The sequence below is a fragment of the Alosa pseudoharengus genome, unplaced genomic scaffold (assembly GCF_046254945.1).
Source record: "Alosa pseudoharengus isolate Yale_2024_CS ecotype anadromous, Long Island Sound unplaced genomic scaffold, YU_APseudo_1.1 YU_APseudo_1.1_scf_6, whole genome shotgun sequence".
Lineage (NCBI taxonomy): Eukaryota > Metazoa > Chordata > Actinopteri > Clupeiformes > Clupeidae > Alosa > Alosa pseudoharengus.
In genome coordinates, this window is record NW_027468848.1 from 17,462,792 (window position 1) to 17,489,234 (window position 26,443).

At 43.5% G+C, this 26,443-nt stretch overlaps 2 protein-coding genes across 4 annotated transcripts in view; both read right to left on the reverse strand.

Moving 5' to 3' along the window:
* The window catches only part of cabin1 (calcineurin binding protein 1), a 75,724-nt gene extending 74,631 nt beyond the window's left edge, over positions 1-1,093 (reverse strand). For 2 of the 3 annotated variants that reach the window (XM_076270773.1, XM_076270774.1), the window contains exons 1-2: positions 381-891; positions 111-203 (exon numbers count right to left, since the gene is read on the reverse strand). In XM_076270773.1, the coding sequence (XP_076126888.1) occupies positions 111-203; positions 381-383 (96 nt within the window). In that variant the 5' untranslated portion in view covers positions 384-891. Of the gene's footprint in view, positions 1-110; positions 204-380; positions 892-935 lie in introns of those variants that run through there. The other variant, XM_076270772.1, reaches the window with a different exon arrangement.
* A 326-nt stretch (positions 1,094-1,419) lies between these two features.
* Positions 1,420-26,431, reverse strand: ddx51 (DEAD (Asp-Glu-Ala-Asp) box polypeptide 51). Its single transcript, XM_076269660.1, has 16 exons — positions 26,289-26,431; positions 25,861-26,147; positions 25,535-25,710; positions 25,306-25,456; positions 25,045-25,190; positions 24,878-24,949; positions 4,591-4,697; positions 4,401-4,509; positions 4,151-4,287; positions 3,627-3,810; positions 3,304-3,419; positions 2,832-2,948; positions 2,591-2,692; positions 2,239-2,302; positions 1,807-1,941; positions 1,420-1,507 (listed from the first exon to the last, which is right to left on the reverse strand). The coding sequence occupies exons 1-16, from the start codon at positions 26,309-26,311 to the stop codon at positions 1,475-1,477; spliced, it is 1,959 nt and encodes a 652-aa protein (XP_076125775.1). The 5' UTR covers positions 26,312-26,431; the 3' UTR covers positions 1,420-1,474.
* Between the last annotated feature and the right edge of the window lie 12 nt (positions 26,432-26,443).

The following is a 26,443-nucleotide window of genomic DNA, read 5'->3' on the forward strand; positions in this document are numbered from 1 at the left end:
GTTTAGAAACATTTGCAGTGTACATCATGATACATCAAAGCATAAGATCAAACCATGTCAAGATGATAAGAGTATAATTCAAAAGTAACACCTCCGTGATTTGATTTTACCTGTGCCTCCTTGGTCCGGCTTTTGGTTGACTTGAGGGCATCCCCACACTCATCTGCGGCTGCAGAGGCTGCATTGAGAGCAGCTATCCGGATCTGCACAAAAGACATTCCCATATTCAAGGTCGTTATCTAGGTCAGACTTTACAGTTCAGTTGAATTCCTGAGGAAGTAACATAAAGAGATTCTAGAGAATCTTTGATGATTGCCTTGGCATATCTGGAACAAATGCATTTATTATTTCCATAACTACATTGATGGAAGATACAATACCATTATTTCTGTCCAATTAGGCGCCGACCATTGACATCAACGACACCTAACCTGGAAATCAATAGACAGCACCTGTTACGGAGCCATACATCGTGATAGTTATACATAGCCCACCGTTAGACCATGTTCAGACAAAATAACAAAGGAGTATGTGTCATGAGCAGATATTTTGAGCCATCGATACATGCCGAGGCAAAAGAAGTAGTCAGCTGTTTCTACTGTGGTGTTTTATCTAGCTGTTTGCGAATTTATCAATGAAACCCTTTTGTGGAGCCTGACTCGGTAAAGTTTAGTAATGTTGCTGTAAACTACTCCTACTAAATGGTAGAAACTGAGCCCTCCAACGTTGTCCGTCCGCCATCCTCTGCTTTCAGACTCACTATCAGATTCATGAGCATTTTTAGCGAGCATACAATGTAACGTTGCAGAATATCACAAACTATGGTATGTTTAATGGCCATATTAACAGAATAACGTATCTGTATTTAATCCTATAGATAATGTGCTGTAAGTCCTTTGTCTGTCCAGCTAGCCCAACACAATTCACTCACGTACTCTCCGATGTTGCTAACTAGCTTAGCCTTTGCGCTAGAAAGCAGTCCACCCTGTTTAGGCGGGAGCTTGCAAAACATGGATTTATCAGCGTCTTCAAAGGAACTTTTTGTGTGTGTATCGACAGTATCATGCTAACATGACATAAACGCAACTGATTACAGGCTCTGCAAAGTTCGATTGGTGTCTTACCGGTGCAGGCTTGAATCATGACTAAATTCATCAAGCAATGTAGAAGAGTTTCATTGGTCATGGACTTCCAACCGCGTGTGCAACGGGCCAATAATGAACTCAAATGCTGAATTTTGGTAATATTACGTCATCAAAACATTGTGAAGTTGTTGGATAAAAGACATTGAGGAGCCTGCCTTGTGCATAATAATCCAAAAATACATTCAAAGGCCTCAGACTACACAAAATCATTTGATCAAAATGTTAATTCAATATTTACAATTATAAGCAAAGTATTCACATGGTAAAGAGGAAGGACACATAAATGAAGTTTATTTATTTACAAATAATCACCAAACAAAACAGATGCATCACAGTGTCATACGTTTCTTTGCCTTTTCATCCTGTAGAGAAAAGGAGATTAAAATGTCACAAAATTATATATACAGTATGAATTTTATTATTCAGTATTCTGTACATTCATATATTTTTTTAATTTATTAACAACATGTCTTTACTTTAAACTGTTAATATTAATGTAATTGTAAGTCACTGAGTCAGTATAGGTCACTTTGGACAAAAGCTCCTTAGTTCCCAAAAGTTCCTTATGTTTCTAATATAACAATTTATTTTTAAAAAATAAATGAACATTTACTGACTGATATGACAAGTCAGGAATGCTATTTTTCTCTCATGAGCTTACCTTGATAGCATTTCCCAGATCCACCAGAGTCTGTTCATACTGGGCCTCCATGCTTTTCAGGCTCTCTGATTGGATGATCTGTTTCTGAACCCCTGGGCTGCCTGCATCCACCACCATCTGAAGGAAGTTTTTCTCCTGAAAAGAGGCAGACGCTAATTAAATCACAGTGGATGTTTGTTCACTGCTAGATGAACAAAAAAGGCAAAAAAGTTTGTATTTGTATTACCCATGCATAGTGTTTCATCTCTGTAAATTTGAGCAACAGTATAGCCTACAGATCAGTTTAATATACAATGGGAAATACGTAAAGTAGTCATATTGTATACACCGGTACTCAAATGTTCAATTACATACATTTTCATGACTTCATAGATCTGATGGGGAAACAGAAACACGAAAAGCAATAGTGGGGAATTGTTTATATCCTTTTACCTGAACTCCAAGTAAGAATGTGAATGCCATTCCAGATTTCCCTGCTCTTGCAGTTCTGCCAACCCTATAGAACAAAAATATGAGAAATACCACTATAAGGTTAGATATACCATTATATGGTCAGACATTCATCTATCCGGAGTGGAATCAGTCTGAAATTCTACTTGTAATCGATAGATAGATGGGTACTTTATTGATCCCCAAGGGGAAATTCAAAAATAATCAATGCCATTGCTGATATTTTCTGCACATCTATGTGTGACCCTTGTTGCCTGTATAACAATATATTTATACCACAAATGACCAGCATGGCTACACTTTATTTGTGATGATAACATGAATTGTAACCTGCCTATGAATGTAGGTCCTGATGAACTGAGGTGCATCGTAGTTCAAAACACATTTCACCCCCTGAATATCAATCCCTCGGGCAGCTGCATCAGTACTTATTAACCTGTGAGAACAGACAACAGATGAACAAAATTAGTATTTGTCGGCATCAGTAGAACACATGTAACTGCATTATAACCCCACTTGCAACACAACTATTAATTCAGTTGTTTCAAGCAACAGCACACAAATGTTGCACTCACAACTGAATTTTCTCCTGCTCAAAATCCCTCAGGGTCTTCTTCCTCTCAGAAGGACTTAGGCGTGAGGAGAACTCTGCAACCTGAACCCCTCCGAAGAGCTTCACCAGCATGAACAGCCTGCAGAGAAGAGAAATGGCGTCATGTCCAAGGAAATATCGGGGACAAAAACACACACACACACACAAATATATATATATATATATATATATATATATGCACAAAAAAAGTCAACACAATGGACACATTTTCAAATGTTGGAGGCTTGAAATACTTTGTATCAATTGGTGACACTGTACAACTCAACTATGTGCACAGCTTAGCCTGTGAACAACCAAGGTAGGAATTACAGAAACGTCCATCATACCATTGCCTACTGTCCAAACCCATACATTTCAGCTCAAAGTAGAGAACACATTGGGAGAGGAATGATTTCTGACTTGATTTTGTTTTGTCTCCTATATTAGCCAGTCACCTGTGTGCAGCATCTCTGGAGTTAGTAAAGCACAACACAGTGCTGAACTTCAGACGTAGTAGCAGATGAAGGAGGATGAGGGGCTTCTTGGACAGAGTGCACGGGATGTAGTATTCCTGCAGAGACACAGACAAATCAGTTAGGACACAACGTGACCAACAATCATATGGATCCATCATGACTGTATCACACTGTTTCTCAGTAAGAGCATGTTTCTACTTCCATAGCCGTCAGTCTTCTGGTCATGCAATGTGGAAATAAGACAACACATTTGTTGGCATTGGCTGGCAGGGTCTGTAAGGAGAAGTGTATGGAGACTCTACCGTGAGGCCCTCGGGGAGGTTGAATTTCTCTGTGGGTTGAGAAGCCTCTAGTGTGGAGGCACTGCTGTGGATGGAGCTGAAGAGCCGGGGCTGGTGTAAACCCAGCTGCTGGAGTTTCTCGGGGTTCTGGGTCAGGGTGGCAGAAAACAGCAGCTTCTGAAGAGGTATCTGGGGCGGGGACAAGCTGCAGCAGAAGAGATCAAGCCATAAGAACACTGTGAAACAGTATTCTGATGAGGGGGGGCTCACAAATATTATTGGACTAAATATATAGTTTCTGTAATTATTTGTCACTATAAAGCACTTGGTCAGCACCAGAGCTAGCATATTTCTCAATTAGCTAATCTATCAATATGAAAGGGTCAGATACAATGTCGCCAGGCATTCATATTCTGCCTTTATCTGGAAAACAATCTTTTCAAACACTGTGGAATTAATAACTTGTGAGAGCTCATAGTCTAGTGCTGACTTGGAGCCAGTCAATGCAGTCTACTAAACCACTGGCAGAGGTATCAGAGTCGGACCTGGCTGCTGTGATGGCTCCTGGTTTTCTCCTCCCGAAGATGGACCCATCAGCACCCTTCTTATACACTGCTTGAGTGACCAGTTTGAGCCATGACTGGTGCATGCTGTCAATCATTCGGTCCGCCTCATCTATTACCTAAGATTCCAATCAAAAAATACAAAGTCAATTTGTATGAGAGAAAAGAGAGGACAACATCCCTCATTTCAAAACAACATTATGGTTACCTATACAGCAACTGTTTGACTCACAAGGAATCGTAGGTGCTGCAAACTGAAACCGTCGTTCTTGTTGATATGATCCACCAGCCTGCCTGGGGTCGCCACGACAATGTCAGCCAAACTGCAGGCCAGCCCGCCTCTGATATACAATGTAAGTCAATCATGTGTTCTGATAATAAGTCATTGGTTTCCCTATTTCTCCCATTTCTGGATTACTTACCTGTTTTCTGAAAGAGATGCCTGCTCTGCAGCAAAAGACTTCTGGCCAGCAATCATCACCACTTTCAAGTTGGTGCCTTCAGCATACATACAGAAAACTTTATACACCTAGAAAATTAAAGGATATTTCCATGATTAAACTGAATATATATATATATATATATATATTCACATAATGTGAATTTAGAATTTTACAAGCAATCAAAACAGAATACCCATAAAACAACTGATATTTATAAAGCGCTTTGTCAAGGCACCCAAAGTGCTTTACAGTAAAGGGCGACCTTATAGACACCACTAATGTGTAGCACCAATACAGTGCAGTTCAGCAATACAGTATACCCACATATGCTTAACCCAGTGTTTCCCAAACTTTTTTTCTGGGGACCTACTTTTTAAAAACGACAGACCATCGCGACCCAATTCACTTCAGATCTAACATGCAACCACCAAATACTGCCCAAATTGTTGATGTTTTAGGCCCTGGCTTCTCAAACTTTTCTATGTTGGGCCCCTTCAAAACCATTCTACAATGGATCAGTAAAGATCAGAAAAGATCAGTTTTAATGCGCATCTGAGAGTTTGGGGATATTCTCGCATGCTACGAGTCACTCTCAGCATAATAAGTTGTTCCTCAATTTCTAAACAGAGATGTTAGTCTACGTTGTGTTGCAGACATTTGGATCCATAACACCGTGGACGTCGATTCCGATGTAAACATATGCAAATAACTTGTTGTTATATTGTAGCCTAATTGTGGAGGTTTCTTTATTGGGGGCCTAGCAGCGAAGCTGCGAAGGCACCCATTGTTTTAGTAGTTTTTCCTATTATTATTATTATTGGGGGCCAAGCAGCGAAGCTGCGAAGGCACCCATTGAGTTACTAGCTTTTCCTATTATTACACTTCTGCCATTGGAGTCTATGGCAGCCCATAGAACGCCTGGCTAAAAAGTTCAGATTTTTTGGCAGAAAGTTTCGGGACACTCCACTGACCACTCACACTCATTTACGGACCTCTAAACCCAGCCATCTAGCGCCACCAACAGGTCAAAATCTGGCCGAAAATTGAACCGCTGGGTCTAAAGTTATGACATTTGGCACACTGATTCAGCACTGTCCCATGATGACTCTCACCAATTTACAGAACTCTATGCCCAACACTCTAGCGCCACCAATGGGTCGAACCTGGATTGCATTCACGCATGTGACCATTGAACGGTGCGTCCGATTTTCACATATCAGGCACCGTTGGAATCCCTGGACCGACCTAATTTCAATGAACCCTATTACGTCACTTTCCGCCATATTGGACCTCCGTCATATTGGATTTAGTCCAAACTCTACAAAAAGTTTCAGCGGTCAGAAATTTCATCCGATTTTCATGGAACTTGGCGGAGATGATCTTCTTCCCGAGCCGCACAAAAGATACTTGTCAGATTTTTCAATTTCATTTTTGTTTGCCCGTGACAGCCAATCAAATATGGCGATGAAGCTGCCAAACAGGAAGTGGACTAACATCTCTGTGGCATTTTGAGCTAACATAACAAAACTCGGTACCATTAGTCAGGACACTGTCCCAATCTCTCACAGCAATTTTTATGCATACATTGAATACTCTAGCGCCACCACCAGTTTAATGCTGGACATGCGTTCATGCGCGTATTCCTTGACTCTTTTGTCTGATTTTCACAATTGAGGTAGCGTCTGAATCCCTGGACCATCCCGAGTTCATCGACTCCTATCCCGTCACTTTCTGCAATATTGGACCTCCGACATATTGGATTTAGTCCAAACTCTACGAAAAGTTTCAGCGGTTACAAATTTCATCCGATTTTCACAGAACTTGGCGGAGATGATCTTCTGCCCGAGCCGCAAAAACGATACTTGTCAGATTTTTCAATTTCATTTTTGTTTGCCTGTAACAGCCAATCAAATATGGTGATGAAGCCGCCAAACAGGAAGTGGACTAACATCTCCGTGACGCTTTGAGTTAACATAACAAAACTCGATACCATTAGTCAGGACACTGTCCCAATCACTCACAGCAATTTTTATGCATATACATTGAACACTCTAGCGCCACCACCAGTTCAATGCTGGACATGCGTTCATGCGCGTGATCCTTGACTCTTTTGTCTGATTTTCACAATTGAGGTAGCGTCTTAATCCTTGGAACATCCCAAGTTCATCGACCCCTATCCCGTCACTTTCCGCCATATTGGACCTCCGCCATGTTGGATTTAGTCCAAACTCTACGAAAAGTTTCAGCGGTTACAAATTTCTTCCGATTTTCTCAGAACTTGGCGGAGATGATCTTCAGACCGAGCCGCACAAACGATACTTGTCAGATTTTTTAATTTTAAGTTTATTTGCCCGTGACAGCAAATCACACATGGCGACGATGCCGCCTAACAGGAAGTGGGCTAACATCTCGGCTACGCTTTAATGTATGAAGTCCAAACTTGGTACAGGGACTTGGTATCTGATTGTGAGGACGCACTAGGAAATTGGCATCATTTGGCCTCTATAGGGGGCGCTGCAATACAGGAAGTGAGCTTGTATCTCAGCAATGCTTTGATGTACGAAGTCCAAACTTGGTATAGAGACTTGGTACCTGATTGTGGGGATGCACTAGGAAATTGGCGTCATTTGGCCTCTACAGGGGGCGCTGCAATACAGGAAGTGAGCTTGTATCTCAGCAACGCTTTGATGTATGAAGTCCAAACTTGGTACAGGGACTTGGTATCTGATTGTGAGGACACAGTAGGAAATTGGCATCATTTGGCCTCTATAGGGGGCGCTGTAATACAGGAAGTGGGCTCATATCTCAGCAACGCTTCGTTGTATGAAGTCCAAACTTGATACATGGACATATTAGCTGATTGTGAGGATATGCAAGGAAAGTGGTCTCATTTGGCCTCTAGGGGTGTTGCAATAAAGAAAGTGAGCTCACATCTCAGCAACACTTTGGTGTATGAAGTCCAAACTTGGTAGACGGATATGGGAGCTGATTGTAAGAACGCACAAGGACATTGGTGTAATTTGGCCTCTAGTTGTGCTTTAACAAAGTAAATGAGCTTATTTCTCAGCCGTTCTTTATCCAATTGCCATCAAACTTGCTGTGAGTGCTTGCTCATCCCATGGCAACGCCATTCCTGCTATAGCGCACTGCTTGGCCCCCGCATTGCTGCTTGCAGCTATATTTGGGGGCCAAGCAGCGAAGCTGCGAAGGCACCCATTGAGTTAGTAGTTTTTCCTATTATTATTATTGGGGGCCAAGCAGCGAAGCTGCGAAGGCACCCATTGAGTTACTAGCTTTTCCTATTATTACACTTCTGCCATTGGAGTCTATGGCAGCCCATAGAACGCCTGGCTAAAAAGTTCAGATTTTTTGGCAGAAAGTTTCGGGACACTCCACTGACCACTCACACTCATTTACGGACCTCTAAACCCAGCCATCTAGCGCCACCAACAGGTCAAAATCTGGCCGAAAATTGAACCGCTGGGTCTAAAGTTATGACATTTGGCACACTGATTCAGCACTGTCCCATGATGACTCTCACCAATTTACAGAACTCTATGCCCAACACTCTAGCGCCACCAATGGGTCGAACCTGGATTGCATTCACGCATGTGACCATTGAACGGTGCGTCCGATTTTCACATATCAGGCACCGTTGGAATCCCTGGACCGACCTAATTTCAATGAACCCTATTACGTCACTTTCCGCCATATTGGACCTCCGTCATATTGGATTTAGTCCAAACTCTACAAAAAGTTTCAGCGGTCAGAAATTTCATCCGATTTTCATGGAACTTGGCGGAGATGATCTTCTTCCCGAGCCGCACAAAAGATACTTGTCAGATTTTTCAATTTCATTTTTGTTTGCCCGTGACAGCCAATCAAATATGGCGATGAAGCTGCCAAACAGGAAGTGGACTAACATCTCTGTGGCATTTTGAGCTAACATAACAAAACTCGGTACCATTAGTCAGGACACTGTCCCAATCTCTCACAGCAATTTTTATGCATACATTGAATACTCTAGCGCCACCACCAGTTTAATGCTGGACATGCGTTCATGCGCGTATTCCTTGACTCTTTTGTCTGATTTTCACAATTGAGGTAGCGTCTGAATCCCTGGACCATCCCGAGTTCATCGACTCCTATCCCGTCACTTTCTGCAATATTGGACCTCCGACATATTGGATTTAGTCCAAACTCTACGAAAAGTTTCAGCGGTTACAAATTTCATCCGATTTTCACAGAACTTGGCGGAGATGATCTTCTGCCCGAGCCGCAAAAACGATACTTGTCAGATTTTTCAATTTCATTTTTGTTTGCCTGTAACAGCCAATCAAATATGGTGATGAAGCCGCCAAACAGGAAGTGGACTAACATCTCCGTGACGCTTTGAGTTAACATAACAAAACTCGATACCATTAGTCAGGACACTGTCCCAATCACTCACAGCAATTTTTATGCATATACATTGAACACTCTAGCGCCACCACCAGTTCAATGCTGGACATGCGTTCATGCGCGTGATCCTTGACTCTTTTGTCTGATTTTCACAATTGAGGTAGCGTCTTAATCCTTGGAACATCCCAAGTTCATCGACCCCTATCCCGTCACTTTCCGCCATATTGGACCTCCGCCATGTTGGATTTAGTCCAAACTCTACGAAAAGTTTCAGCGGTTACAAATTTCTTCCGATTTTCTCAGAACTTGGCGGAGATGATCTTCAGACCGAGCCGCACAAACGATACTTGTCAGATTTTTTAATTTTAAGTTTATTTGCCCGTGACAGCAAATCACACATGGCGACGATGCCGCCTAACAGGAAGTGGGCTAACATCTCGGCTACGCTTTAATGTATGAAGTCCAAACTTGGTACAGGGACTTGGTATCTGATTGTGAGGACGCACTAGGAAATTGGCATCATTTGGCCTCTATAGGGGGCGCTGCAATACAGGAAGTGAGCTTGTATCTCAGCAATGCTTTGATGTACGAAGTCCAAACTTGGTATAGAGACTTGGTACCTGATTGTGGGGATGCACTAGGAAATTGGCGTCATTTGGCCTCTACAGGGGGCGCTGCAATACAGGAAGTGAGCTTGTATCTCAGCAACGCTTTGATGTATGAAGTCCAAACTTGGTACAGGGACTTGGTATCTGATTGTGAGGACACAGTAGGAAATTGGCATCATTTGGCCTCTATAGGGGGCGCTGTAATACAGGAAGTGGGCTCATATCTCAGCAACGCTTCGTTGTATGAAGTCCAAACTTGATACATGGACATATTAGCTGATTGTGAGGATATGCAAGGAAAGTGGTCTCATTTGGCCTCTAGGGGTGTTGCAATAAAGAAAGTGAGCTCACATCTCAGCAACACTTTGGTGTATGAAGTCCAAACTTGGTAGACGGATATGGGAGCTGATTGTAAGAACGCACAAGGACATTGGTGTAATTTGGCCTCTAGTTGTGCTTTAACAAAGTAAATTAGCTTATTTCTCAGCCGTTCTTTATCCAATTGCCATCAAACTTGCTGTGAGTGCTTGCTCATCCCATGGCAACGCCATTCCTGCTATAGCGCACTGCTTGGCCCCCGCATTGCTGCTTGCAGCTATATTTATTATAAAACTTCTGCCATTGGAGTCTATGGCAGCCCATAGAACGCCTGGCTAAAAAGTTCCGATTTTTTGGCAGAAAGTTTCGGGACACTCCACTGACCATTCACACTCATTTACGGACCTCTAAACCCAGCCATCTAGCGCCACCAACAGGTCAAAATCTGGCCGAAAATTGAACCGCTGGGTCTAAAGTTATGAAATTAGGCACACTGATTCAGCACTGTCCCATGATCACTCTCACCAATTTCCAGAACTCTATGCCCAACACTCTAGCGCCACCAATGGGTCGAACCTGGATTGCATTCATGCATGTGACCATTGAATGGTGCGTCCGATTTTCACATATCAGGCACCGTTGGAATCCCTGGACCGACCTAATTTCAATGACCCCTATCCCATCACTTTCCGCCATATTGGACCTCCGCCATATTGGATTTAGTCCAAACTCTACGAAAAGTTTCAGCGGTTACAAATTTCATCCGATTTTCACAGAACTTGGAGGGGATGATCTTCAGACCGAGCCGCACAAACGATACTGGTCAGATTTTTTAATTTCATTTTTGTTTGCTCGTGACAGCCAATCCAATATGGCAATGAAGCCACCAAACAGGAAGTGGTAAAACATCTAGGTGACGCTTTGAGTTAACATAACAAGACTTGATACCATTAGTCAGGACACTGTCCCAATCACTCGCACCAATTTTCATGCATATACATTGAACACTCTAGCGCCACCACCAGTTCAAAGCTGGACATGCGTTCATGCTCGTGATCCTTGACTCTTTTGTCTAATTTTCACAATTGAGGTAGCGTCTGAATCCTTGAACAATCTTGAGTTCATCGACCCCTATCCCGTCACTTTCCGCCATATTGGACCTCCGCCATATTGGATTTAGTCCAAACTCTATGAAAAGTTTCAGCGGTTACAAATTTCATCCGATTTTCACAGAACTTGGCGGAGATGATCTTCAGACCGAGCCACACAAACAATACTTGTCAGATTTTTTAATTTCAAGTTTATTTGCCCGTGACAGTCAATCACACATGGCGACGATGCCGCCAAACAGGAAGTGGGCTAACATCTCGGCTACGCTTTAATGTATGAAGTCCAAACTTAGTACAGGGACTTGGTATCTGATTGTGAGGACGCCCTAGGAAATTGGCATCATTTGGCCTCTATAGGGGGCGCTGCAATACAGGAAGTGAGCTTGTATCTCAGCAACGCTTTGATGTACGAAGTCCAAACTTGGTATAGAGACTTGGTACCTGATTGTGGGGATGCACTAGGAAACTGGCGTCATTTGGCCTCTACAGGGGGCGCTGCAATACAGGATGTGAGCTTGTATCTCAGCAATTCTTTGATGTATGAAGTCCACACTTGGTACAGGGACTTGGTATCTGATTGTGAGGACACAGTAGGAAATTGGCATCATTTGGCCTCTATAGGGGGCGCTGTAATACAGGAAGTGGGCTCAAATCTCAGCAACGCTTCGTTGTATGAAGTCCAAACTTGATACATGGACATATTAGCTGATTGTGAGGACATGTAAGGAAAGTGGTCTCATTTGACCTCTAGGGGTGCTGTAATAAAGAATGTGAGCTCACATCTCAGCAACACTTTGGTGTATGAAGTCCAAACTTGGTAGAGGGACATGGTAGCTGATTGTGAGAACACACAAGGACATTGGTGTAATTTGGCATCTAGGGGCGCTCTAACAAAGTAAATGAGCTTATTTCTCAGCCGTTCTTTATCCAATTGCAATCAAACTTGCTGTGAGTGCTTGCTCCTGCCATGGCAACGTCATTCCTGCTATAGCGCACTGCTTGGCCCCCGCATTGCTGCTTGCAGCTATATTTGGGGGCCAAGCAGCGAAGCTGCGAAGGCACCCATTGAGTTACTAGCTTTTCCTATTATTATTATTATTATAAAACTTCTGCCATTGGAGTCTATGGCAGCCCATAGAACGCCTGGCTAAAAAGTTCAGATTTTTTGGCAGAAAGTTTCGGGACACTCCACTGACCATTCACACTCATTTACGGACCTCTAAACCCAGCCATCTAGCGCCACCAACAGGTCAAAATCTGGCCGAAAATTGAACCGCTGGGTCTAAAGTTATGAAATTAGGCACACTGATTCAGCACTGTCCCATGATCACTCTCACCAATTTCCAGAACTCTATGCCCAACACTCTAGCGCCACCAATGGGTCGAACCTGGATTGCATTCATGCATGTGACCATTGAATGGTGCGTCCGATTTTCACATATCAGGCACCGTTGGAATCCCTGGACCGACCTAATTTCAATGACCCCTATCCCATCACTTTCCGCCATATTGGACCTCCGCCATATTGGATTTAGTCCAAACTCTACGAAAAGTTTCAGCGGTTACAAATTTCATCCGATTTTCACAGAACTTGGAGGGGATGATCTTCAGACCGAGCCGCACAAACGATACTGGTCAGATTTTTTAATTTCATTTTTGTTTGCTCGTGACAGCCAATCCAATATGGCAATGAAGCCACCAAACAGGAAGTGGTAAAACATCTAGGTGACGCTTTGAGTTAACATAACAAGACTTGATACCATTAGTCAGGACACTGTCCCAATCACTCGCACCAATTTTCATGCATATACATTGAACACTCTAGCGCCACCACCAGTTCAAAGCTGGACATGCGTTCATGCTCGTGATCCTTGACTCTTTTGTCTAATTTTCACAATTGAGGTAGCGTCTGAATCCTTGAACAATCTTGAGTTCATCGACCCCTATCCCGTCACTTTCCGCCATATTGGACCTCCGCCATATTGGATTTAGTCCAAACTCTATGAAAAGTTTCAGCGGTTACAAATTTCATCCGATTTTCACAGAACTTGGCGGAGATGATCTTCAGACCGAGCCACACAAACAATACTTGTCAGATTTTTTAATTTCAAGTTTATTTGCCCGTGACAGTCAATCACACATGGCGACGATGCCGCCAAACAGGAAGTGGGCTAACATCTCGGCTACGCTTTAATGTATGAAGTCCAAACTTAGTACAGGGACTTGGTATCTGATTGTGAGGACGCCCTAGGAAATTGGCATCATTTGGCCTCTATAGGGGGCGCTGCAATACAGGAAGTGAGCTTGTATCTCAGCAACGCTTTGATGTACGAAGTCCAAACTTGGTATAGAGACTTGGTACCTGATTGTGGGGATGCACTAGGAAACTGGCGTCATTTGGCCTCTACAGGGGGCGCTGCAATACAGGATGTGAGCTTGTATCTCAGCAATTCTTTGATGTATGAAGTCCACACTTGGTACAGGGACTTGGTATCTGATTGTGAGGACACAGTAGGAAATTGGCATCATTTGGCCTCTATAGGGGGCGCTGTAATACAGGAAGTGGGCTCAAATCTCAGCAACGCTTCGTTGTATGAAGTCCAAACTTGATACATGGACATATTAGCTGATTGTGAGGACATGTAAGGAAAGTGGTCTCATTTGACCTCTAGGGGTGCTGTAATAAAGAATGTGAGCTCACATCTCAGCAACACTTTGCTGTATGAAGTCCAAACTTGGTAGAGGGACATGGTAGCTGATTGTGAGAACACACAAGGACATTGGTGTAATTTGGCATCTAGGGGCGCTCTAACAAAGTAAATGAGCTTATTTCTCAGCCGTTCTTTATCCAATTGCAATCAAACTTGCTGTGAGTGCTTGCTCCTGCCATGGCAACGTCATTCCTGCTATAGCGCACTGCTTGGCCCCCGCATTGCTGCTTGCAGCTATATTTGGGGGCCTAGCAGCGAAGCTGCGAAGGCACCCATTGTTTTAGTAGTTTTTCCTATTATTATTGGGGGCCAAGCAGCGAAGCTGCGAAGGCACCCATTGAGTTACTAGCTTTTCCTATTATTACACTTCTGCCATTGGAGTCTATGGCAGCCCATAGAACGCCTGGCTAAAAAGTTCAGATTTTTTGGCAGAAAGTTTCGGGACACTCCACTGACCACTCACACTCATTTACGGACCTCTAAACCCAGCCATCTAGCGCCACCAACAGGTCAAAATCTGGCCGAAAATTGAACCGCTGGGTCTAAAGTTATGACATTTGGCACACTGATTCAGCACTGTCCCATGATGACTCTCACCAATTTACAGAACTCTATGCCCAACACTCTAGCGCCACCAATGGGTCGAACCTGGATTGCATTCACGCATGTGACCATTGAACGGTGCGTCCGATTTTCACATATCAGGCACCGTTGGAATCCCTGGACCGACCTAATTTCAATGAACCCTATTACGTCACTTTCCGCCATATTGGACCTCCGTCATATTGGATTTAGTCCAAACTCTACAAAAAGTTTCAGCGGTCAGAAATTTCATCCGATTTTCATGGAACTTGGCGGAGATGATCTTCTTCCCGAGCCGCACAAAAGATACTTGTCAGATTTTTCAATTTCATTTTTGTTTGCCCGTGACAGCCAATCAAATATGGCGATGAAGCTGCCAAACAGGAAGTGGACTAACATCTCTGTGGCATTTTGAGCTAACATAACAAAACTCGGTACCATTAGTCAGGACACTGTCCCAATCTCTCACAGCAATTTTTATGCATACATTGAATACTCTAGCGCCACCACCAGTTTAATGCTGGACATGCGTTCATGCGCGTATTCCTTGACTCTTTTGTCTGATTTTCACAATTGAGGTAGCGTCTGAATCCCTGGACCATCCCGAGTTCATCGACTCCTATCCCGTCACTTTCTGCAATATTGGACCTCCGACATATTGGATTTAGTCCAAACTCTACGAAAAGTTTCAGCGGTTACAAATTTCATCCGATTTTCACAGAACTTGGCGGAGATGATCTTCTGCCCGAGCCGCAAAAACGATACTTGTCAGATTTTTCAATTTCATTTTTGTTTGCCTGTAACAGCCAATCAAATATGGTGATGAAGCCGCCAAACAGGAAGTGGACTAACATCTCCGTGACGCTTTGAGTTAACATAACAAAACTCGATACCATTAGTCAGGACACTGTCCCAATCACTCACAGCAATTTTTATGCATATACATTGAACACTCTAGCGCCACCACCAGTTCAATGCTGGACATGCGTTCATGCGCGTGATCCTTGACTCTTTTGTCTGATTTTCACAATTGAGGTAGCGTCTTAATCCTTGGAACATCCCAAGTTCATCGACCCCTATCCCGTCACTTTCCGCCATATTGGACCTCCGCCATGTTGGATTTAGTCCAAACTCTACGAAAAGTTTCAGCGGTTACAAATTTCTTCCGATTTTCTCAGAACTTGGCGGAGATGATCTTCAGACCGAGCCGCACAAACGATACTTGTCAGATTTTTTAATTTTAAGTTTATTTGCCCGTGACAGCAAATCACACATGGCGACGATGCCGCCTAACAGGAAGTGGGCTAACATCTCGGCTACGCTTTAATGTATGAAGTCCAAACTTGGTACAGGGACTTGGTATCTGATTGTGAGGACGCACTAGGAAATTGGCATCATTTGGCCTCTATAGGGGGCGCTGCAATACAGGAAGTGAGCTTGTATCTCAGCAATGCTTTGATGTACGAAGTCCAAACTTGGTATAGAGACTTGGTACCTGATTGTGGGGATGCACTAGGAAATTGGCGTCATTTGGCCTCTACAGGGGGCGCTGCAATACAGGAAGTGAGCTTGTATCTCAGCAACGCTTTGATGTATGAAGTCCAAACTTGGTACAGGGACTTGGTATCTGATTGTGAGGACACAGTAGGAAATTGGCATCATTTGGCCTCTATAGGGGGCGCTGTAATACAGGAAGTGGGCTCATATCTCAGCAACGCTTCGTTGTATGAAGTCCAAACTTGATACATGGACATATTAGCTGATTGTGAGGATATGCAAGGAAAGTGGTCTCATTTGGCCTCTAGGGGTGTTGCAATAAAGAAAGTGAGCTCACATCTCAGCAACACTTTGGTGTATGAAGTCCAAACTTGGTAGACGGATATGGGAGCTGATTGTAAGAACGCACAAGGACATTGGTGTAATTTGGCCTCTAGTTGTGCTTTAACAAAGTAAATTAGCTTATTTCTCAGCCGTTCTTTATCCAATTGCCATCAAACTTGCTGTGAGTGCTTGCTCATCCCATGGCAACGCCATTCCTGCTATAGCGCACTGCTTGGCCCCCGCATTGCTGCTTGCAGCTATATTTATTGGGGGCCAAGCAGCGAAGCTGCGAAGGCACCCATTGAGTTACTAGCTTTTCCTATTATTACACTTCTGCCATTGGAGTCTATGGCAGCCCATAGAACGCCTGGCTAAAAAGTTCAGATTTTTTGGCAGAAAGTTTCGGGACACTCCACTGACCACTCACACTCATTTACGGACCTCTAAACCCAGCCATCTAGCGCCACCAACAGGTCAAAATCTGGCCGAAAATTGAACCGCTGGGTCTAAAGTTATGACATTTGGCACACTGATTCAGCACTGTCCCATGATGACTCTCACCAATTTACAGAACTCTATGCCCAACACTCTAGCGCCACCAATGGGTCGAACCTGGATTGCATTCACGCATGTGACCATTGAACGGTGCGTCCGATTTTCACATATCAGGCACCGTTGGAATCCCTGGACCGACCTAATTTCAATGAACCCTATTACGTCACTTTCCGCCATATTGGACCTCCGTCATATTGGATTTAGTCCAAACTCTACAAAAAGTTTCAGCGGTCAGAAATTTCATCCGATTTTCATGGAACTTGGCGGAGATGATCTTCTTCCCGAGCCGCACAAAAGATACTTGTCAGATTTTTCAATTTCATTTTTGTTTGCCCGTGACAGCCAATCAAATATGGCGATGAAGCTGCCAAACAGGAAGTGGACTAACATCTCTGTGGCATTTTGAGCTAACATAACAAAACTCGGTACCATTAGTCAGGACACTGTCCCAATCTCTCACAGCAATTTTTATGCATACATTGAATACTCTAGCGCCACCACCAGTTTAATGCTGGACATGCGTTCATGCGCGTATTCCTTGACTCTTTTGTCTGATTTTCACAATTGAGGTAGCGTCTGAATCCCTGGACCATCCCGAGTTCATCGACTCCTATCCCGTCACTTTCTGCAATATTGGACCTCCGACATATTGGATTTAGTCCAAACTCTACGAAAAGTTTCAGCGGTTACAAATTTCATCCGATTTTCACAGAACTTGGCGGAGATGATCTTCTGCCCGAGCCGCAAAAACGATACTTGTCAGATTTTTCAATTTCATTTTTGTTTGCCTGTAACAGCCAATCAAATATGGTGATGAAGCCGCCAAACAGGAAGTGGACTAACATCTCCGTGACGCTTTGAGTTAACATAACAAAACTCGATACCATTAGTCAGGACACTGTCCCAATCACTCACAGCAATTTTTATGCATATACATTGAACACTCTAGCGCCACCACCAGTTCAATGCTGGACATGCGTTCATGCGCGTGATCCTTGACTCTTTTGTCTGATTTTCACAATTGAGGTAGCGTCTTAATCCTTGGAACATCCCAAGTTCATCGACCCCTATCCCGTCACTTTCCGCCATATTGGACCTCCGCCATGTTGGATTTAGTCCAAACTCTACGAAAAGTTTCAGCGGTTACAAATTTCTTCCGATTTTCTCAGAACTTGGCGGAGATGATCTTCAGACCGAGCCGCACAAACGATACTTGTCAGATTTTTTAATTTTAAGTTTATTTGCCCGTGACAGCAAATCACACATGGCGACGATGCCGCCTAACAGGAAGTGGGCTAACATCTCGGCTACGCTTTAATGTATGAAGTCCAAACTTGGTACAGGGACTTGGTATCTGATTGTGAGGACGCACTAGGAAATTGGCATCATTTGGCCTCTATAGGGGGCGCTGCAATACAGGAAGTGAGCTTGTATCTCAGCAACGCTTTGATGTACGAAGTCCAAACTTGGTATAGAGACTTGGTACCTGATTGTGGGGATGCACTAGGAAACTGGCGTCATTTGGCCTCTACAGGGGGCGCTGCAATACAGGAAGTGAGCTTGTATCTCAGCAACGCTTTGATGTATGAAGTCCAAACTTGGTACAGGGACTTGGTATCTGATTGTGAGGACACAGTAGGAAATTGGCATCATTTGGCCTCTATAGGGGGCGCTGTAATACAGGAAGTGGGCTCATATCTCAGCAACGCTTCGTTGTATGAAGTCCAAACTTGATACATGGACATATTAGCTGATTGTGAGGATATGCAAGGAAAGTGGTCTCATTTGGCCTCTAGGGGTGTTGCAATAAAGAAAGTGAGCTCACATCTCAGCAACACTTTGGTGTATGAAGTCCAAACTTGGTAGACGGATATGGGAGCTGATTGTAAGAACGCACAAGGACATTGGTGTAATTTGGCCTCTAGTTGTGCTTTAACAAAGTAAATTAGCTTATTTCTCAGCCGTTCTTTATCCAATTGCCATCAAACTTGCTGTGAGTGCTTGCTCATCCCATGGCAACGCCATTCCTGCTATAGCGCACTGCTTGGCCCCCGCATTGCTGCTTGCAGCTATATTTGGGGGCCAAGCAGCGAAGCTGCGAAGGCACCCATTGAGTTACTAGCTTTTCCTATTATTACACTTCTGCCATTGGAGTCTATGGCAGCCCATAGAACGCCTGGCTAAAAAGTGCAGATTTTTTGGCAGAAAGTTTCGGGACACTCCACTGACCATTCACACTCATTTACGGACCTCTAAACCCAGCCATCTAGCGCCACCAACAGGTCAAAATCTGGCCGAAAATTGAACCGCTGGGTCTAAAGTTATGAAATTAGGCACACTGATTCAGCACTGTCCCATGATCACTCTCACCAATTTCCAGAACTCTATGCCCAACACTCTAGCGCCACCAATGGGTCGAACCTGGATTGCATTCATGCATGTGACCATTGAATGGTACGTCCGATTTTCACATATCAGGCACCGTTGGAATCCCTGGACCGACCTAAGTTCAATGACCCCTATCCCGTCACTTTCCGCCATATTGGACCTCCGCCATATTGGATTTAGTCCAAACTCTACGAAAAGTTTCAGCGGTTACAAATTTCATCCGATTTTCACAGAACTTGGAGGAGATGATCTTCAGACCGAGCCACACAAACGATACTGGTCAGATTTTTTAATTTCATTTTTGTTTGCTCGTGACAGCCAATCCAATATGGCAATGAAGCCACCAAACAGGAAGTGGACAAACATCTAGGTGACGCTTTGAGTTAACATAACAAGACTTGATACCATTAGTCAGGACACTGCCCCAATCACTCGCACCAATTTTCGTGCATATACATTGAACACTCTAGCGCCACCACCAGTTCAAAGCTGGACATGCGTTCATGCTCGTGATCCTTGACTCTTTTGTCTAATTTTCACAATTGAGGTAGCGTCTGAATCCTTGAACAATCTTGAGTTCATCGACCCCTATCCCGTCACTTTCCGCCATATTGGACCTCCGCCATATTGGATTTAGTCCAAACTCTATGAAAAGTTTCAGCGGTTACAAATTTCATCCGATTTTCACAGAACTTGGCGGAGATGATCTTCAGACCGAGCCACACAAACAATACTTGTCAGATTTTTTAATTTCAAGTTTATTTGCCCGTGACAGTCAATCACACATGGCGACGATGCCGCCAAACAGGAAGTGGGCTAACATCTCGGCTACGCTTTAATGTATGAAGTCCAAACTTAGTACAGGGACTTGGTATCTGATTGTGAGGACGCCCTAGGAAATTGGCATCATTTGGCCTCTATAGGGGGCGCTGCAATACAGGAAGTGAGCTTGTATCTCAGCAACGCTTTGATGTACGAAGTCCAAACTTGGTATAGAGACTTGGTACCTGATTGTGGGGATGCACTAGGAAACTGGCGTCATTTGGCCTCTACAGGGGGCGCTGCAATACAGGATGTGAGCTTGTATCTCAGCAATTCTTTGATGTATGAAGTCCAAACTTGGTACAGGGACTTGGTATCTGATTGTGAGGACACAGTAGGAAATTGGCATCATTTGGCATCTATAGGGGGCGCTGTAATACAGGAAGTGGGCTCAAATCTCAGCAACGCTTCGTTGTATGAAGTCCAAACTTGATACATGGACATATTAGCTGATTGTGAGGACATGTAAGGAAAGTGGTCTCATTTGACCTCTAGGGGTGCTGTAATAAAGAATGTGAGCTCACATCTCAGCAACACTTTGGTGTATGAAGTCCAAACTTGGTAGAGGGACATGGTAGCTGATTGTGAGAACACACAAGGACATTGGTGTAATTTGGCATCTAGGGGCGCTCTAACAAAGTAAATGAGCTTATTTCTCAGCCGTTCTTTATCCAATTGCAATCAAACTTGCTGTGAGTGCTTGCTCCTGCCATGGCAACGCCATTCCTGCTATAGCGCACTGCTTGGCCCCCGCATTGCTGCTTGCAGCTATATTTGGGGGCCAAGCAGCGAAGCTGCGAAGGCACCCATTGAGTTACTAGCTTTTCCTATTATTATTATTACACATCTGCCATTGGAGTCTATGGCAGCCCATAGAACGCCTGGCTAAAAAGTGCAGATTTTTTGGCAGAAAGTTTCGGGACACTCCACTGACCACTCACGCTCATTTATGGATCTCTAAACCCAGCCGTCTAGCGCCACCAACGGGTCGAAATTTGGCCGAAAATAGAACCGCTGGGTCTAAAGTTATGAAATTTGGCGCACTGATTCAGAACCGTCCCATGATCACTCTCACCAATTTACAGAACTCTATGCCCAACACTCTAGCGCCACCAATGGGTCGAATCTGGATTGCATTCACGCATGTGACCATTGAACGGTGGGTCCGATTTTTACAAATCAGGCACCGTTGTAATCCCTGGACCGACCTGAGTTCAATGACTCCTATTACGTCACTTTCCGCCATATTGGACCTCCGCCATATTGGATTTAGTCCAAACTCTACGAAAAGTTTCAGCGTTCACAAATTTCATCCCATTTTCACGGAACTTGGGGGAGATGATCTTCTGCCCGAGCCGCACAAACGATACTTGTCAGATTTTTCAATTTCATTTTTATTTGCCTGTGACAGCCAATCAAATATGGTGATGAACCCGCCAAACAGGAAGTGGACTAACATCTCCGTGACACTTTGAGTTAACATAACAAAACTTGATACCATTAGTCAGGACACTGTCCCAATCACTCACAGCCATTTTTATGCATATACATTGATCACTCTAGCGCCACCACCAGTTCAAATCTGGACATGCATTCATGCGCGTGATTCTTGACTCTTTTGTCTGATTTTCACAATTGAGGTAGCGTCTGAATCCTTGAACAATCTCGAGTTCATCGACCCCTATCCCGTCACTTTCCGCCATATTGGACCTCCGCCATATTGGATTTGGTCCAAACACTACAAGAAGTTTCAGCGGTTACAAATTTCATCCGATTTTCACAGAACTTGGCGGAGATGATCTTTAGACCGAGCCGCACAAACGATACTTGTCAGATTTTTTAATTTCAAGTTTATTTGCCCGTGACAGCCAATCACACATGGCAACGATGCCGCCTAACAGGAAGTGGGCTGACATCTCAGCTATGCTTTAATCCAAAGTCCAAACTTGGTACAGGGACTTGGTATCTGATTGTGAGGACGCACTGTGAAATTGGCATCATGTGGCCTCTATAGGGGGCGCTGTAATACAGGAAGTGTGCTTGTATCTCAGCAACGCTTCGGTGTAAAAAGTCCAAACTTGGTATAAGGACCTGTTACCTGATTATGATGACACACTAGGAAATTGGAATCATTTGGCCTCTATAGGGGGCGCTGCAATACAGGAAGTGAGCTCTTATCTTAGCAACACTTTGTATGAAGTTCAAACTTGGTACAGGGACTTGGTACCTGATTGTGAGGACACAGTAGGAAATTGACATCATTTGGCCTCTTTAGGGGGTGCTGTAATACAGGAAGTGGGCTCATATCTCAGCAACGCTTCGTTGCATGAAGTCCAAACTTGATACATGGACATATTACCTGATTGTGAGGACATGCAAGGGAAGTGGTCTCATTTGACCTCTAGGGGTGCTGTAATACAGGAAGTGGGCTCATATCTCAGCAACACTTTGGTGTATGAAGTCCAAACTTGGTAGAGGGACATCATAACTGATTGTGAGAACACACAAGGACATTGGTGTAATTTGGCATCTAGGGGCGCTGTAACAAAGTAAATGACCTTATTTCTCAGCCGTTCTTTATCCAATTGCAATCAAACTTGCTGTGATTGCTTGCTCATGCCCTGGCAATGCCATTCCTGCTATAGCGCACTGCTTGGCCCCCACATTGCTGCTTGCAGCTATATTTATTATTATTATTACACTTCTGCCATTGGAGTCTATGGCAGCCCATAGAACGCCTGGCTAAAAAGTGCAGATTTTTTGCCTGAAAGTTTCGGGACACTCCACTGACCACTAACGCTAATTTACAGATCTCTAAACCCAGCCATCTAGCGCCACCAACAGGTCAAAGTTTGGCCCAAAGTTGAAAAGCTGGATTGAAAGGTATTCGCAAGTCATTATTATTATGAAATTTAGCGCCCTGATTCAGGACCGTCCCATGATCACTCTCACCAATTTACAGAACTCTATGCCAAACACTCTAGCGCCACCAATGGGTCGAATCTGGACTCACATTCACGCATGTAACAATTGAACGGTGTGTTCGATTTACACAAATCAAGCACCGTTGGAATCCCTGGACTGAACTGAGTTGAATGACCTCTACTACGTCACTTTCCGCCATACTGGACCTCCGCCATATTGGATTTAGTCCAAACTCTACGAAAAGTTTCAGCGTTCACAAATTTCATCCGATTTTCACAGAACTTGGCGGAGATGATCTTCTGCCCGAGCCGCACAAAAGATACTTGCCAGATTTTTCAATTTCAAGTTTGTTTGCCCGTGACAGCCAATCAAATATGGTGACGAAGCCGCCAAACAGGAAGTGGACAAACATCTAGGTGAAGTTTTGAGTTAACATAACAAAACTTGAGACCATTAGTCAGGACACTGTCCCAATCACTCACACCACTTTTCGTGCATATACATTGAACACACTAGCGCCACCACCAGTTCAATGCTGGACATGCGTTCATGCGCGTGATCCTTGACTCTTTTGACTGATTTTCACAATTGAGGTAGTGTCTGAATCCTTGGACCATACAGAGTTCATCAACCCCTAACCTATCACTTTCCGCCATATTGGACCTCCGCCATATTGGATTTAGTCCAAACTCTAAGAAAAGTTTCAGCGGTTACAAATTTCATCCGATTTTCATAGAACTTGTCGGAGATGATCTTCAGACCGAGCCGCACAAACAATACTTGTCAGATTTTTTAATTTCATTTTTGTTTGCCCGTGACAGCCAATCAAATATGGCAATGAAGCCACCAAACAGGAAGTGGGCTAACATCTCGGCTATGCTTTAATGTATGAAGTCCAAACTTGGTACAGGGACTTGGTATCTGATTGTGAGGACGCACTAAGAAATTGGCATCATGTGGCCTCTATAGGGGGCGCTGTAATACAGGAAGTGAGCTTGTATCTCAGCAACACTTCGGTGTATGAAGTCCAAACTTAGTACAGGGACATATTAGCTGATTGTGAGGACATGAAGTAAAGTGGTCTCATTTGGCCTCTAGGGGTGCTGTAATAATGAAAGTGAGCTCACATCTCAGCAACACTTTGGTGTATGAAGTCCAAACTTGGTAGAGGGACATGGTAGCTGATTGTGAGACCGCACAAAGACATTGGTGTAATTTGGCCTCTTGCTGTAAGTGCTTGCTCATGCCGTGGCAACGCCATTTCTGCTATAGCGCTCTGCTAGGCCCCCGCATTGCTGCTTGCAGCTATATTTTGGAATTTAAATCCGCATTTTTAAAATTGTGATTGTTTGTGCTAAGGCTGTATTGGTGTTGTGATATGTTGTAAGACTGTGAAATTAATCAATATCAGAACAAGAGGCTTTTGCGCAATAGGTGAAGAATACAGACAGATCAACGATAATGCGCCTTACTGTAGTGGAGTTCGTGAGACGGAAAACGTCAGGAAAACAGCGTTTAAAATGTCCATTTAAAAGGTACCCTAATCCGATGCACTGTTGTGCATTTTAAATCAGAACTAAGGAGGAATGTGAGGAGGCTGCTAAAGAGTGCATTTACAATCAAAACTATCAATAGCATAATCCGGTAGATGTTTGCTTCGGTGTTGACAGCGCGGTCATTGAGATTGTAAATGACACATTTTAGTTTTTATTCGGCCAAGCTGAAGAGCTGGTATCTGGTATTGTTTGTGCAACTATACTACATGCAAAAATGCACAGATTGAGTTATGACAAAAAACATGACACCACTAGACTGTGGTAGTAAACGAACTAGATCCTAAAAGAAAGGTGCTAGCTTCCCTGGGTGAATGGTAGGCTATAAGCTACAGTATTAGCCTACACAACATAAATTGTGACTATGCTGGCGACCCAAATAAAATCTCCTGCGACCCACCTGTGGGTCGCGACCCAGTCTTTGGGAACCAATGGCTTAACCTATGCACCATGCTTAAAGTTACCATAGTTACCTGTTGTGCAAGTTCCTTTGTTGGCAGCACAATCAAAGCTCGGACCTGACATAAGACCCTCTCTGCCAAAGCCTAAAATAAGGGAAATATAAATTTAGTTAACTTGTAATTCCTTTAAATTTGTAAAAAAAAAAAGAAAACATAGCGACAAGTGAATTAATTTCTACCTGGACGATTGGAATGACAAATGCCAGTGTCTTGCCACTGCCTGTGGGTGCTGACACACAGATATCTCTGGGTCTGTAGCTCCCTCTCCCCATCATCAGCCCATGACAAACACTCTCCAAAATAGCAGGAATCACCTCAGCCTGAACTGTACAAGACCAAAGATTCAGTTTAAAGAAGGCTTTTAAATGTTTAGTAGGGCAACTCCTTTTCATTTGAAAAGAAATGGTTTTCAATACTTTAAAAAGTAAGCTCTATTTTACCAGGAAAGAAGTTATCAATCCCATTCTTGTCCAATCTTTTCAGAAGTTTGGGGCAAATTCCTGGTACCAGCGTTGTGGGGATCAGGTTATTCTTAATATCCTTTTGAATCACATCTGGTTGCGCCAGCCACTGTGGCAAGACCCTATAAACCTGAGAACAACAGCATGGTTTAGCCACAAATGCATACATAACCTTAACTGCTTTTTAAATTGTATGTCTATTGACTACCTTTTGAACAGCCTTCTTCTCAAATCCTCCCAGGATGGGGAAACTGGGCTGTGATGAACTTTTGGGCTCAGCTGAGGTACCAGTCTGGCTCTCAGATTCATTTGTGTCTTTCCTGTTCTGTTTTTCATCGGTGCTGCTCTCAGATTCACTGGATACCTCTTTGTCTGCTGCTTGGTCTTGTGCATCATCAATAAAAAAGTAACTATAATTTCAGAATCAGCATGTTTCATTATGATATAAATTGCTCCAGATAATATCAGAAATTACAACTGGGGATATGTCAAAGCAAGTCGCCTGCAAGATGTTATACACAAATGTAACGTCACCTGTTACAGGTTTCAATGGCCTGGACTTCTTATTCGACTTCTTCACTTTAGCATTTGAGGACAGTTCCTCGGCATCTTCGGCTTTCTTCCTTTTCCTTTGCAACTCTTTCTTGTCTGTGCAGTCTTCTTTTGTTTTATTTGTATCTGTTACAGAGAGACAAACACCATCTGTTCTGTTGCACAGAGCCTGTTGCTCCCTCTCTTTAGCCTGTTTTTTTAGCTTTTCCAGCAAGAGTTTGGAACGAAACTCCTTAGCATTCTTGTCGTCGTCCTCATCCCCAAGATACCTGCAGGTGAGTCATTAAACAGAACAAAATCAGAGTGCAGCACCTAAGTACTTAAGTTTGTTCATGAGTAAAGTTGCTAACATGAGCAGTGCTTATATTAAGAAAACAGGCATTTCGCATCCCGATCATTATACTACCTACCGATTCATCAAGAACAGCGCCATTCTTCAGAAGGTTTCCTTTGGTTTTTGCTATAGAATTGATCAATTCAAAACTACAGTAAGTCAATAAACAGCACACTTCGCATCACAATAAAATTCCCACAGACAGTAAAAGATAATGCCATGTGATGAATG

Coding starts and splice junctions, on each gene's coding strand:
- ddx51 (XM_076269660.1), bottom strand. CDS start 26,311: ATGGCGCTGTTCTTGATGAATCG. Junction 4,510..4,590: donor GCATCTCTTTCAGAAAACAG/GTAAGTAATCCA, acceptor ATTGTATATCAG/AGGCGGGCTGGCCTGCAGTT. Junction 2,693..2,831: donor GAGCAGGAGAAAATTCAGTT/GTGAGTGCAACA, acceptor CTGTTCTCACAG/GTTAATAAGTACTGATGCAG.